This window comes from Paralichthys olivaceus, chromosome 3, assembly GCF_024713975.1.
Source record: "Paralichthys olivaceus isolate ysfri-2021 chromosome 3, ASM2471397v2, whole genome shotgun sequence".
NCBI classification, from domain to species: domain Eukaryota; kingdom Metazoa; phylum Chordata; class Actinopteri; order Pleuronectiformes; family Paralichthyidae; genus Paralichthys; species Paralichthys olivaceus.
The window spans coordinates 7,031,513-7,046,756 of record NC_091095.1 but is presented as its reverse complement, the minus strand read 5'-3'; the positions used below and the strand labels follow the sequence as shown (position 1 = coordinate 7,046,756).

The window sequence follows — 15,244 nt, the reverse complement described above, 5'->3', positions numbered from 1 at the left end:
CACACACACACACATACACACACACGCACACACACACACACACACACACACACACACACACACACACACACACACACACACACACACACACACACACACACACACACACACACACACACACACACACACACACACACACTTCACCGGCTGAAGCTGCTTCCTCTCAGATCAGGCAGCCAATCAGCAGGAACCGTCTAAATCAAGTCAGATAAATTCAGATGAAACAAAACCAGAGAGTAAAATGTGCTCCTTCAAAATAAAACAAACACTTTTCACAGGTTTTTTTCAATGGCTCCGTCAGAACTTGAGGAATCTTGAGTGTAGTCCAGCAACGGGTCTCCAGACATACTTCAATCCAAGCTTTGGTTGTGGAGAAAGAGTTTTACTGACAAATTTTAATTAGTTTATGGAACTCCATAAATTTCAATTTGCACCTTTACCGTAAAGGTTTTTATAAAGACAGGACATACTAAACATTTATTAAGCAGCCAATAACCATTCCTATGACAGATAACATGAAGTAATGTGTATAAGTATCTTCAACAGAAAATGAAGTTATCCTCCTTCTGTGTGTGTTGTCACCTGAGCCTCTCTCTGGTCTTTGTTAACCAGTTTGGGCCTGTTTTCATGTTAGCGCATTTGCATGTGCAAGACACTGGTGCTAGTGCAACACCTAGTGGCAATGGATGTCATATATATAACCAGTGACTTTGTTGAGCTTAGGAAAAAAGGTTATTTCACATAAAAAATAGTGGAAAGCGCAATGAAGTTTTAATTATTTGGCTTTTATTCTATAACTGAGTTTACAGCCACCACATTGATCTGGTGCAGGGACAGAACTTGTCTGTGTGCATATTCATTTCAGATCCATCGCTTGTGTCTATGAGGAGAAATTAAAATGGATTTATGGATTCAACTGTCATCGGAATAACTCATTTGTTCAAATTTGACACCTTTTCCAATTAGAAACAAAGTGTTAGCATCAACTATTTAAACATAAGGTTGTTGCATAGGTCATTTTAGCTTTAAAGGTTCAGTGTGTAGAATTTAGTGACAACTAGTGGTGAAGCTGACAGGAGACTGAGCTGGAGGTGGCAGAGATGAAGATGCTGAGGTTTTCGTTGGGAGTGACAAGGATGGACAAGATTAGAAACGAGCAGATCAGAGGGACAGCGAAGGTGGAGCAGTTTAGAGATAAAGCTAGAGAGGCCAGATTGAGATGGTTTGGACATGTGTTGAGGAGGGGTAGTGGATATATTGGACAGAGGATGTTGGAGATGGAGCTGCCAGGTAGAAGGAGAAGAGGAAGACCTCAGAGAAGGTTCATGGATGTACTGAAGGAGGATATGGAGATGGTTGGTGTAACAGTAGAGGAGGCAGGGAATAGGGTGAGATGGAGGCAGATGATCCGCTGTGGCGACCCCGAAATGGGAGCAGCCGAAAGATAAAGAAGAAGAAGAGTCATTACAATGCAGACAGAAATGAAAATATTGCACATTAGTTCCTTTGCTATGTTTGTTTTTCGGTCATCTTAGATCAGCATGTGCAGAAATGTGGAAATAGATTTGTCTTTAGCAGCTCTGAATGAAAACACACAAACAATACTCCTCTTCGCCAATGCACCTTTTAATTTGAAAGCCATGACAGGAAGTGTGATGGCTGTAGTACAGGTGATTGACAGCTCTCTGCAGCTCTGTGGTTGTGGAAGGAGTTGAGTCTCCTCAGTCTCCCGCCGGAGCCGCCTCCTCTCAACTTCTCACAGCTCCTCTCTGCTCCTTTCTGCTCCTCCACTGCTCCTGCAGAGGACCGGGCCTCACAGCGGGCACTTGTGCACGGGGACACGGGAAGGTAGGTCACCGAGCCCGGCCACACTCTCAGCCTCTTCATGCACAAGTCTGGAGGAGACATGATGCTGGTTCTCTGCTCTCATACAGACTCTTTTCTCTCCAAGTGGTTCTGCACAGACTCTGACTGTTGCCTCTCATTTAGTCTTTTGTGGATTTTTATTGTGGGTCATGTTTTACACGTATGTGGATTTGTATTCCATCTCATAGTATTTGCACGATTCCTCCTTTAATAAAACTGCCACTGGACATTATCCTGATACTCTCTTCTCCTATGACAGGGCAGTGTGTGTGTGTGTGTGTGTGTGTGTGTGTGTGTGTGTGTGTGTGTGTGTGTGTGTGTGTGTGTGGATGATGTGGCCGACAGCAGACATCAGGTATGTGAGTGAAGGATGGCATTGAGTCCTTCACCGGATGGGGGAGCAACTTGCAGTTTCACTCAGATGCAGAAGAAACTGCAGTAACAACCATATTTACTAGTATCAGTATTTACAGTACTTTAAAGAACTAGATGGTCATTTGTTACCTCTAATAGGGATAACAAATATACATAGGTGTGTTTTAATCAGCTGTGTGACATGTCTGCAGTCCCTGCTGGTCTTCTGCTGACTTGACAGAAATCTGCCTTCTTGATCTTTTGGTAGAATAACTGTTGATTTTTGGATTTTGCTAAAACTTTGTATAATTAAATGCATCATTTTATTTGGCTGTGTGGAGAAACCATCATCCACAAGATTACAACACACTGTATTATACTTGAGTTTTATCAAGCTCACCAGACCTCACTCATTGGGACAATCTTAATGTCACATGTTAGGAGTCTGTCAGAACCGACAGTTAAAGCAAAAAACACTGAATTTCTTGGCAACATTTACAAAGAAACTGTGTTTAAAGATATAAACTCTAACAATTCTTCTTAAAAGTGTCTAAAAAGAAATAGACCAGTTTTATATTGTGTAGACTTACGCTATAGAAAATGTTTCCAACAACGTTCAAACCCAGAGAAATCCACAATTCTATTCAGTTTTACGTAAACGGTGTACGAAGATGGAAAAATATACTACTAGCCCATTAGCAGTTTTTTTTGCTTCCACTGTTTGTGTTGGTCACTTGTAAGCGAATATATGTTTGCTGCGTAACGTGAAAAAAAACGAAACACCTCATGCGTGAACATGATTTGCACATATTTCGTAAGATAGATTTTCATCAGCAGTGGTGGTAAAGACAACTCCCATGATACCATGCTGCATCATGACATCAACAAACTTGGTGTTTTGTTATTGTTTTGATTGAGAGACCCCTAGTGGCCAAAGTTACTTATTGTACGTTTGAACTGGATGGACCCCTAATAATTATGGCAGAAATGGCAATGCCAATTGTAGAAAAGTTCAGAACTGAAACTAGTTAATCGACAGAGAGTCAGATTGCAACTTTTGGTAATCAATCATCAGGTCTGTTTCCCATGGAAAAAGCCAAACATTCTTACTCTCTATTCTCAAATGTGAGTATTTGCTACTTTTCTTTGTCTGGTGTGGTGTATTTTTAGTGTTTCGGACGTCTGGAAGCTCTAAACCAAATTAAAAACTGCACGAAAAGAATATGATAGGAGACAGAAAAGAGAAAACCTTCCACGACCATCTGTGCTGTGTTCCCAGTGCTGCTGGCTGACTCACTTTCGTGTCGAGTCAGCTCCCTGCCTCACTAAATATTGTTTCAGACTTGAGAGGCACATTTTCGGAGTTAGGGGAGCACATCCGAGGTTCTCCGGCCTGTTTACGTTCCCACTTTTCATCTGCACACTGTTTATTTGGGGAAATAGAGAAAGGAATGCCTGCCTCTCTCTCTCTCTCTCTTTCTCTACCTTTGTACCAGACAGAAAGTTTAGTCTGAGTTATATCCCCCCTCCACTTCTCTGTATTATTTCTATCACCTGTTTCATCTGGAGATCTGTGTGAAGCGTTTGCTGCTGAGGCCGACAGAAATGCTGCGTCTGACTCGTCGCATTCGTCTTGTGGACCATTTGATCCCACGGCCTCATGGTCCTATTAGGAAAGAGAGGCTGCCGAAGCTTTAATAAAATAATAAACTGAACCTAAAGCTGATTCATGAGCTACTCCCTGATCAAAGTGCATAGAGAGAGAGAGAGAGAGAGAGGGTGGGGGAGAGCTAGACTCGAAGCTAAGCTGAGGGACACTTAGCATCTGTTTGCTCCACACAGACTTTACTTTGAGCCGGTCATATGGCTTTGATTAGTGTGCTAGTTTTCGGATAGCTCCACTTTCCCTGGCAACAGTCAGAGACAAGGACAGCATAGTTAGCTCCAGTCTTCAGAGGAGAAAAAAAACCTAATTGTGCATCTTTTTCATGCACGACACCAGGTAGCCCTCCTTAGTAGATAACAAGCAAAACAAGAAAGATGTGTCAAAACACTTCTGGCTCCACTGGCTTGATCACATCGCAAATTTGGCCCACCCTTAAATTCCCACCTAATTATTCTGAGCGGTGCAATTTCTCCGTCCCTTGTTGCAACAACGACCTCTTTCTTTCTGCCCTCCTCCTTTCCTATTTTGCAGATTGTGATTGCGCTGGAAACTGTGCGGCCCGTCTGCAGCTCGGACCGCTCTCGCTCTCTTTCTTTCTGCAGCTATATGCTGGATAATCGAGGTTCATCCAAGCAAAACACTGTGGAGAGATTCAGAGTATGTGCTCACTTGGCCTGCTGACAAACAGACGTATTTTATTTTCGCCCCCAAAAAGTAATACAGCCCAGAGGGGAAAGTCGTGGAAGATGTACGACACCGTCGCCTCTGAGAGACAGTCGACTCTTAATTTACCTGCATTAATGTGCGGTTTATAATGGAGCAATAATTTACCCAGAAAGCAGTGCATGCACGTTGTTGTGGGAATCTTTCTCAAACACTGTCCACAAATCTTTTTAAGCAGCTTTACATGAAAAGCACAGAGGGACAGCATTGGGGGGGGGGGGTCCAGCCTCCCCTTGGTTCTCTTGTTTAAATAAACACGGGGGAGTTAGTAGAAATGAAAAGCACTTGATATCGAGATGCAAGTTTAATAACCCCACAATAAATCGAGAGCGGGAGCAGAGGTAATGAAGGAGGGGGGAGCTTGGCCTGTGCAGGAAATGACTGGGAGAAAGCCTGAGGGAGGGGAAGAGAGAAAGACTTTGGGTTGTTCCACGTAGGAGCTGCAACAGTACAAAGACCCCTCAGTGCTTTTTAAGAAACTTCTCTTTTGACTGTACCGTCCCTTTGCTGTTTGAAATGAAATTAGAGGCACATTAGGGCTTTTTTCAACTTCATTACCCCACACTCGTTTCAGAGAATGGCTCGAGCAGCTAACGCTCGCGGTCTCTCTTTCATTCCCCTCTGGGCTTTGCACTCGTCTTTTTTCTTTCTTTCTTCCTCTTCTTTTCAGGAGGCAACTTGTTCCCCCCCCTGCTCTCGTCACCAAAAAGTTTCCCATCTGCTTCCGATTACCTTTGGCTGCAGTTGGTTTGCCGCCAGCCATCTGGGCCAGTGTGGCGTCTCCGCTCTCGCTCCCCTCGCCCCAGACTGCTCTGAGGAAGGGATGCAGGGGATGGGGGGGGGGTTCATTGACACTGAAACTCAAAGCCAGGAAACTCAAGTCAAAGAGAAGGGCATCCATGAAACTGTGACTCCTGATCCTGGCACTGCTCTGTTGTTATAATGGGCACTTTGGGTCAGAGGAAGTCATTTTCCGTTGTTATTATGAAGCAGACTTGTTCTATGTTGGTCTCTAAGTAAAAAAAATGAAAAGGAAGGAAAAGAGCTCAGTTAAATGTAACTCAGGTTTATTTACATCCAGGCCAGTCTAATAAGTAGTGTGGAAAATGATCAAAGTTCCTCTTTTCAAGATCTTAACCTGTGATTTGTAGTTGTCTGTTGCCTCTAAATGACCATCATCATCTCTTGTTATTCAAAAACACCAGGGGCAGACCTTTAACATGTGTTTAAAGAATGAATTACACCAATCTGTCCTCCAATTTCACAGCAACAAGGTTCTGAGTTTGCATGTTCTCCCTATGTCTGCCTGGGTTTCCTCCTGGAACTCTGGCTTCCTCCCACATTGACATGCAGTTTGGAGTTAATTGGAGACTCTTAATTGATCATAGGTGTGAATGTCAGACCTGCGATATGCTGGCGACCTTACCAGGGTGTACTCTCTCTCACCCATTGTTTGTCAAAAGTTACAAAGTTATATTATTATATCTAGACCTAGTCTGATTAATTATAATATATATTGAGTATGAATTGCATGATATGTAAAGAACTTGCAGCACAGAAAAATGAAACGAGATTTCCTGTAATTTAGAAACAGTGTTGATGTTAAGTAAAATCTCAGGGCTCCATATCAAGACTGTTAATATATAATATATGTAAGTTAAAAAAAGACTTGGTTTTGCCACAAACTCCCCAAAATTCTGAGTTACTCAGCAATATTCAGGCTATAATCATTACAGGACTCTAAACTTGTCTCAGATGTAAACAAGCTTCATATAGACACTCAAACTGTCCGTCCGTGACCCTGGACACCAGCCAATTAGAGAGCTGTACAGTCAGGCAGCCGGCCAGCGAGTCACTCAGCCATACAGCCAAGCATCACAGTCAGCCAGCGTAGCGGTGATGGCAACCTGCTGCTCCTCTCAAATTGGCTCATTTTACCCCCAGAGCCTCTGACATAATACTCACTTCAAGCCCTGTTTGGGCATTAAGCAGCAGCTTTTTACAAGATCAATGGCTTCTTTTGTGTTTGAACTTTTTCCGGTGGGCAGGCAGCTTAAAGAGCGGGGCCTCAGGGGCCCCAGGTTGGGACCTGCTGTTGTCTCTGGTCATCAGAGTGAAAGACAGGGTGTTTGCCCTTCGCCAGAGACAAGATTGATTAGCTGAGGGAATAATGCAGGACTGGGCCGGCCCTTCACTGGATCCTGAATGTGACCTGGGTATTTGTCAGACTAGGAACTGCATGGGTCAATGAGATCTCATGCTCTCGCTCTCTCTGTCTCTGCCTGTGTTTCACTGTCTCTCTTGATCTACTGCTCCTCGCTGAACAGTTTCTCTTCCGCAGGGCAAAGAGAGGAGACTAAACCCACCAGAGCTCCTTGGGAGATCTGTCCAGGCTTTTTCTACGTCTTTGAGGACTTTTCTCCGGACTCCGTCCCCACTCACCGATCGACACACTCCAGAGGCTGCTATGTCCGTGTGAACTCTCAGCTCCTCCTGCAGCCATGGCCCAACAGAGCGCTGAGCTGTCCCACTGCTAGGCGACGGGGCAATCCGAGAGGGCAGGAGACATGTTGGGACAGAGGCCCGGAAACCACTGCACTGAATTCAGTTACTATAGCAACTACTGTAGTAACCATGGAAATGCTACGGAGGACTGGTCTGGTCTGCACTGTCATCGTCGTCATGGTTGCCACCGAGGTCGCAGGAGGTCACAGGGATGAGTTTGCTCAATCTCAAGGTGAGAGGCGGCCATAGTGTTATGTAGTTTTTTGTGTGTGATTGTGATTTTTCACTGCATGGTAGAAAAAAGTTTACGGTTTATGAAGCACCAGCAGGCAAACATGTAAAAACATCCTCCCTGTTACTTGCAGGAGTTAAAATAAACTCCCAAGCACACAGATACAGGTAGAAGAGACTTTTTGGCCAACGAGGACACAGGAAGAGACAAGCACAGGTCGGTCACTGTCAGCCCTGCAGCCGGGCTCGATGCCTCTTTTTCCTGCTGCGAGGCCGCAGTGGAAACAGGGTCATCACGGCTGAAACACAGCAACCCGGGCCAGTGACAAACCCTGAAATAACTGCTGCTTCTATACCAGACCAGCAACCCTGGTCAGGAGTTCAGCTCTGTCAGTCTGACTTAGACCAAGAAATCTTGTTTGAAACAAGATAATAAATCTGTGTTTAACCCGTCTTTGACTTATTTTGGATAAAACCGTTTTTAAATGAGTCAATGGACGCGCCAACATTCACCCGACTTAAACTTCAATCATGGGAAGTGACAAAAAGGATAAGGGCGCACATACAAGTGGTCAAAATGGGTTTCCTTCTTCAGGTGACTGGGTTCAGCCCGGACATCCGGAGGGAGCCCGGAGTGGAGATGTTGTTCCTCCGTGTTGAAAAGAGCCAGTTGGGGTGGTTTGGACTTGTGAGGTTTGAGGTTTGGAGGTTTTCTAGGAATGTGCAACTGGTTGGTGGGGAGAGGATAGAAAATGAATGGACTTGAGGAAAATGTGGTGGTATAGTAACGAAACAGAATGAGAGGCTTGTCTCTTATTCTAATGCCAAGTTGCATAACACAGGTTCAACTTTTCAAACAAATCACAAATTCTAGTTTAATCCTTCATCGTTTTGTGGGGAGAGTATATGAGACCTTTTGGATTCAGCACAATACTAAAACAAATTTGCTCTTTGAGGCCTTTTTGAGTAGTTGAAAAAATCTTTGGATTATGGTCTAATTACTTTCAGTCTTTTCAAGCAAAAGTACTTAAATGTATTTGAAGATCAAGGTGTCCAGAGTGAAATCTGTTCTTCATTTCAGTAAAGGGGAAAAAACCCTCTCTATACTACCCATGTTTTAAAATTTAAAATGTGTGTTTAATGAGAATATGTGATTATAAATCAATTTTGAGGATCATGATGTGTTCCTTGGTTAGTGTGATATTTTTTAATTGTAATTCCCATGCACAGAGCTCAGATGAGAAAATGTGGGGTGAAACGAGGTGTTTGGGATCTGACCCGGCCGTCTGACCGGCTGAGGCGCTCTGCAGGTCTCCTGAACTTGAACTCTGCTTCCACAAATTATGTTGCTGTGGCACAGACACGTGCCTGCCCCCCCCTTCCTCACCTCACAGTGTCTGTGTCAGTCTCACAGATGCACTGAGCTGTAATTGTGTATTTCCCAAACTTACCCTCTGACCCCTCACCGCTATCTGTCTCCAATACTCTGCCTCACTACTTCCTTTAAATAACCCACCCCTCAAACACTCACGTGGCTAAGGAGACCTAAGGACGTTTAAATTATGTTTCCTGCCAAGCAACAAACAACAGACAGACACATTCTCACTAGATGATGAACATAATGAAGCAACTTCAAATCTTGATATTTTCTTCAGGAGTTAGCAGAGACCAAAACAAAGCTTGTAGTTAGTTAGTAAGTTAATGTTGTTTTCATGTCTTCTGAATATGTAAATAGGCGACTTTTTACCAACAAATTCACCGTAATATCTGTCTGTGGGGATAATACGAAACTTTCAAACTGTTAACTGAATTAGATCTTCCATGTTTTCACACTAAAGCTGAATGTTCCACAGCAGCTGCTAGTTCTTCTTCAAAGTAATTGTACCATGCAGTTTGTTTGATACTGTTTCGATACCAGATTCAAAAGATTGCTCCACAGCAATGGCAGGCATCTTACTTGGTAATGAGAATGATTCAGTTATTGGCTCTCCTAATCAGACAGTAATGGTAACCCGCCCCATTTTAGATAACTGGTTGTGATTTGCCCAACCACTTTCAGGACGGATGGAAATGGATCTAAATGGGCACATGGCAGACCTCCCTGATTGATCTGGTTTCCAGGCTCCTATAGGATACATTGACTGCAGACATTAGTGGCACTGAAAGAGAGACAGAGTAACTTTGGGTGAAAGGCCGGGTACATCCTTCTCAGTCAGCCAGCGTATCGCCAGGCCCAATGCACAGAGGCCATTCACATTCACACCTATTTAAAGTCGCAATTTAGAGTCTCCAAATAAAGAAAGCTGTATAAATCAGAGTGGATTTAACAGATGTTTGTGATACCCACAGTTTCTGGCGGCATTTGGCCTGAGGTCTGAGGGAGGGTCATTTTTCCATCCAGAGTATTTCCTTTCACTATTCTCATATGGTGATAATGAAATCAGGGTGATGCCCTGTTCATGGGTGGATGTGTGTGCAGCTTCGCGTCACTCTTCTTTTAGCCAGGGAGTGTCTCCTATTAAATTTAGCAAACATGTTTCCATTCTCTGTCTCTCTGTTCATTATGCTTCGATACTCAGTACTTTCAAATGCTGACTGACTGACTCACACTGTATTTTGCACTGTTGGCTACTGCAAAGTTTCCTGTATCGCCTCAAGTTACCACCATTAAGAGGTCAAATATCAGATATGAATTTGAGGTTGTGCGGTTTACAAGAAGACCACACAGGAATAATTGCTGGCAGGATGCAATGTAAACAATAACACATGTTGTCATATGTTGTGTCTCATTTGTTTTCCTAAAAGACCAAGGCCCGCACACAGTAATTCTATGAGGCATAAATAAAGAAACAGAAATATTGATAGAAAGCAGTTGTAACAACTCTTTAAACTCATTACTCATTTTGCTTTAATAACAGTTGTAAAACTAATACGCAAATAAAGATGAGATTTTATTTGTGAAAATTACAAGCAAGCCTATAAAAACTGTCTTGTCTTCCAATAAACTGTACACATCCAAATGTGATTAACACAGCAGTTTACATGACGCTTTAAATCTGTCAGCATCAACATCCCGCTGCTGCTCCGAACGCTGGGGTTCTACATCTGGTGTGTATCTGTTACTCTGGGAAACTACATAAACCATCAAAGGGACAATGACTTGATAATGATTTTATACTTGTAGTATTTAAGTCATCAGTTTTAAATACTACTTGTGTCTCTTTTCCCCTGTGGGAGCGAGAGGATCTATAGTCTGCAGAGAGGATGTGGCTTCTATTTAAACCTGTAGTTCAAAGTGTAGACTAATTTTTAGCAGATTTTTATTAGTCTATTCTGTGTGAGGTCTGATTAATTTCTTCCATATCTACTTTATTAAAACACTCCCTTCATTTTCTCTCCAGGAGTTCTTCTGTACTTTAAAAGTAATGGTGACCACCTGTCTGATTCACTTTGTGTGGTTTATTAGAGCAGGATGGACGTGTTGTCGGTATTAGGAAGGTGATGCTTCCAAGGACTTGAGCTGAGAGCCTGCCTTCAGGTGTCCATTTAAAAAAATACAAAAAAAGATTTCTGTTCTCTTTTACACATTCTTAAAAATGGGCATCTGTTTTGCATGTTTGTAAGTGGTAGGAATTTTCCATTTCCCTGTACTTGCTTAAAATGTGTTTTTATTGTGGATACTGTTGTTGATGTCGTCTCTGTGTTTTTTGTCTCTGTTTGAACTCTTGCTGCACATAAAAAACACCTTCTCGAACCATAACTGGAAGTGTATGTGTTTAGCTCGAAAATCAAACAAGGAATGAACATGAGAGAAATGGCTTAAACACAAACACGTCACCGTCCATTTTTAGTCTTTTGACTGAAACCATTTGTATGCAGAGAGTATTTTTGCAAAACCTCCAATCATGTCGAACATACAGAACCATGTGAAGGCAGCTTTTATAATTGTGCCTTCTGTTTTTTTTTTAAAGCCGAACCTTCCCGGTGCAGAGCTCTTCAAGTCTGTACCAGGGAACTCTGATCTCTGGGTATTTACTCTCTGTGGGAATGGGCTGCCTCTCCACCAACTGAGGCCAAAGGTTTGATTAAAGAAACAAAAAGAAAACGGGCTCATTTGCCTGTGACTTTTCCCCATTAGTTAACTGTGTGTGTTTGGACAATAAATCTCCCCCAGGCCCCGGCAAAGACTGGGACAGACAGGAAGTATACAGTTTCAGGGTAACTGTGGCAACGTCCCTTTGGCCTCACAGAGGACTTGGAGCCTTGTCAGTGATCGGCCAAAAAGTCAGCAAGTTCCTCTTCGCCAACTGGGTTACTCTCTCAATAAAAAGAGCTTTATTCAAAGTAGGAGACGCCAAAATCCTCATCTGTGTTTAATTAGAGTCAATTGGATTAAACTGACTTTGGTTTTATTAAGTTAAACTGCGATTGTGGTTTTATGCTTTCTTCATTCCTTTCTCACTTTCTCTCTCTCTCTCTAGCTGCCTTCCTGTCCAGTCTGGGCCAGTATGAAATCGCCATCCCGGTACGTGTAGGACCTAATGGCGAGACGCTGGAAGCAGAAGCGCCTGTACAGCCACGAAGAAGAAGACGCAGCACTGAAGAAAGGCCGCCTGACTCTGTACTATGCTTGAAATGTTTTTCAATCTTTCTTTCAGTTTGTCTTACACAATTATTAACTCACTTTTTCTGTCTCTAAGCTCTTCTACCAGCTGTCCACATCACGTAACAACTTCATGCTCAACCTGACGCTGCAGGGAGGCCTGCTGTCGCGGCAGTTCAGGGTCGAGTACTGGAAGAGGGGCAGATTAGCCTGGAGTCACCCTTACTCTCCCCACTGCCACTACATTGGACACCTGCAAGACCAGCCGCACTCCAGCAAAGTAGCCCTGAGCAACTGTAACGGCCTGGTAAGATTCAACCCTCCTGGTCTAATCCACACTGAGTGAGGTCAGCAGCGGGAGTGCTGGCTCAGCAAATAAGGGATCAGATGCGCTTGAATCCGACATCAAAGCATGACATTTAACAAAGCTTGAGTCTTACAGCCAGTCTTCATCTTTGGCCAAATCAACCAGTGTGGTTCTCAAAGTGAAGTGATCCAGAATGAAAACTTCAGGTGCTCCTCAACCTAAGCTTAAAGCAAAGATTCTTCCCTAAAAGAGGCTCTTTGTTTCTTTTCTCATTGATTTTTTTCTTAGTAAAAAGGCCAAGTTGCACCGGCTTTGAATAGTCTCTCGGTGATTGGTCAGGTGTGTACAGGCAAGAAAGTGAGGATATTTGAAATCATTTCCGTGCCTCGTGTCTCTTCGTCACCAGCTTCTCACTCCACCTTTGAGTTTGGCCCTTTTGAAATAGCTCTAAACACTTCTGCTTTGCGATGTGATCAGACAACACATTGTTTAAACTAAATCTTTTCTAGCATAACTCCCCAAAGCTGCTGTCATAGAGAAGAGTCATACAAATTGGGTTGATGGTTTATATTCTCTGACAAAGGAATCTTAGTCTGAACACGCTTTAAGTAACAGAAGTAGTTGTGGAAACAACAATTTGTATGACAATGAAATGGCGCCTCTTTATCATCATTTGTCGTCCTCTTTCTTCGTCTGTTAGAAACGCCATTGTCACGTCTCGCTGCAAAATGTCCCCTTTTTTTTCCTGCTGTATTCTCACTTGGACATTTGGGACATTTCAGAGCCACTGACACATTTGCATTCTCAAATACAGCCCCTCTGAAAAATTCAGTGGGTGTCAGCTTGACACTGTAAGACGACACAACAATCACTCCCTTTGAAGCACACTTTAAAGTCTGCCTGTAACACACAGTGCATCAAGTTTTAGCATGTTCAAAGGCAGTCTGGGAAATGTAGGATTGTAGGATATCATTAACTGAAGCTGTGGTCACAAGACTAAGGATCTGATTTGAACCTTCTCAGCACCTTTTCAAAGAAACCTGCTTCGTCCATCAACAAGGATCAACAACGTCTTATTTTCTTCCAGTTCTACTTCCAATGAAGTCATCTCTGTACTGGTCCTTCAGTTAGTTCTGTCTGAATCACTTCCATGGTTATTTTGAATTGCAATGCATCATATTGTTGATGCATCGTTTTCCTTCACTCACTCAGGACACGGTGTATCTGTGTATCCTCTCACTCCAAACAGCAGGCCCCGCAATAATAGTTGTATATACAGCTGAAGGATTAGATGTGTTCACAAAGCGTGAATAAGTAGCACACGTAATTACTGTTGGTCAAACCAGCATGAGCACATTTACCAGCGAGCAGACTGTGTGTCCAGAGGGGCATCGCTAACTTTATTAAGGGATTAGAGGCACTTTGAAAGCTGCCGCAGTGAGTTGAGGGGAGACACTCGCTTTGACCGAGGCCAACACATCTGAGCAGAATCAAAGCAAGTGTTAGTGTATCACTCTCTGCCTCAACCTCTCATGTTTCTCACTCCCGATCACTCTCTCATGTCACGTGTGTGTGTGTGTGTGTTCATCATCGGAGGGCTCAATAAGAGGGACAGTCTTTGTTTGTTGATGCATTCCGAAAACAGACACAATATGTTAGGCTTTTATCTTTGAATAAACTGATCTGTCCTTGGTGATTAGTCAGCATGTGTATTGTTGTGCATTAAAGTTTGTGTCTATGCTAAGGACTTGAATTTGATTTCTTGTACTGGAGAATTTGTAGATGCAAACATTGTGAGCACATTAGCACAATTCTATAATTGTTTAGTGTATGAAACATAAAAAATGAATTTTGCTGAGTTGACGGTAAAGTCTTAAAATGTCTTGTTTTCTCTCTTTTGAGATCGAAATCATATTTAGATCAAATAACAAATTTCATTCTTAAAACTGGTGCTCATAATCGCTTCGAACTTTTCAATCAAACTCATTGGCTTATGTCCCTATGGAAAAACAAGCTTTTTGTCAAAGTCAAGAGAATCTTACAGCTCACATGTAATTGTAACTGTTTTCAAGATTTGATGCATCTGAAACTCAGGTTTTTAATGAAATCTCCTCTGCAGGGTTTCTGACCCATCAGCCCCAGGATCCCTCAGAGGAGCTCTGATTCATCTTTGCCTTACCTTCACTCAATCTGCTTACTTAACCATATCTGTCAATAATCAGAGTAGGAGTGATTGAAAACAGGGTTTAGTCCTTTTCATTGAGAGATTGATGTGACAGTATGAACATGTTTTATATTGCAGGAATAATTAGCTAAGATTTGAAATGTCTTTATAATCAAAACTTGTGAAATGTTTATCATAGAAATTGTTCCTGTTATTCTATTCTATTCTTTTCTATTCTACAAATCTGTCTCTCTGCAGCAGGGGGTGATTGTTGCGGGGGGAGAGGAGTACCTGATTGAACCCCTTGTCTCATCAGATAACCAGACCAGCAGGACGGAGAGGGGGGAGAGAGCAGAGGGGCGCCCCCATGTGGTTTACAAGCGGTCATCGCTTCGCCATCAGTACAAGGGCCTATCCTGCGGAGTCATTGGTGAGAGGGGGGATATTCTGGTGTTTTTAGTAGCAGCAGTGAAGTTTGGACTGAAGGGGTAAACTCAACCAGGCTGATTGCCGCGCAAGTGCGAGGTCCTAGCTTTCACTGAGTGCGACCGAGTCTTTGTTACATGGAGCGTTACTGAAAAAGTAAAAGTCAGAAAAGTAAGTTTTAACAAACAAAACATCGAACCTTGTAATGTTTTTTTTTAGCTCTGCTCTGCAGTCTTGAAAATCATCTTCATGTGTCATTGGTCACTTGGTAAAGTGTTTCATATGGTCATTAATCTCTTGGCAAATGATGACAAATACAAAATATTCAGTGAATGATTCTGCTGAAGGGCTGCTCTGCTGTTGTGCATTCTTCTTCTTGTTTCTACATGTGTTCAAAAT

At 42.8% G+C, this 15,244-nt stretch overlaps 1 protein-coding gene across 2 annotated transcripts in view; it reads left to right on the top strand.

The window, feature by feature from the left end:
* The first annotated feature begins 1,715 nt into the window (after positions 1-1,715).
* The window catches only part of adamts10 (ADAM metallopeptidase with thrombospondin type 1 motif, 10), a 42,411-nt gene continuing 28,882 nt past the window's right edge, over positions 1,716-15,244 (top strand). For both annotated transcript variants that reach the window (XM_020098551.2, XM_020098550.2), the window contains exons 1-5: positions 1,716-1,848; positions 6,951-7,346; positions 11,827-11,966; positions 12,046-12,255; positions 14,678-14,849. In XM_020098551.2, coding sequence (XP_019954110.1) covers positions 7,244-7,346; positions 11,827-11,966; positions 12,046-12,255; positions 14,678-14,849 — 625 coding nt within the window. In that variant the 5' untranslated portion in view covers positions 1,716-1,848; positions 6,951-7,243. The remainder of the gene's footprint in view (positions 1,849-6,950; positions 7,347-11,826; positions 11,967-12,045; positions 12,256-14,677; positions 14,850-15,244) is intronic.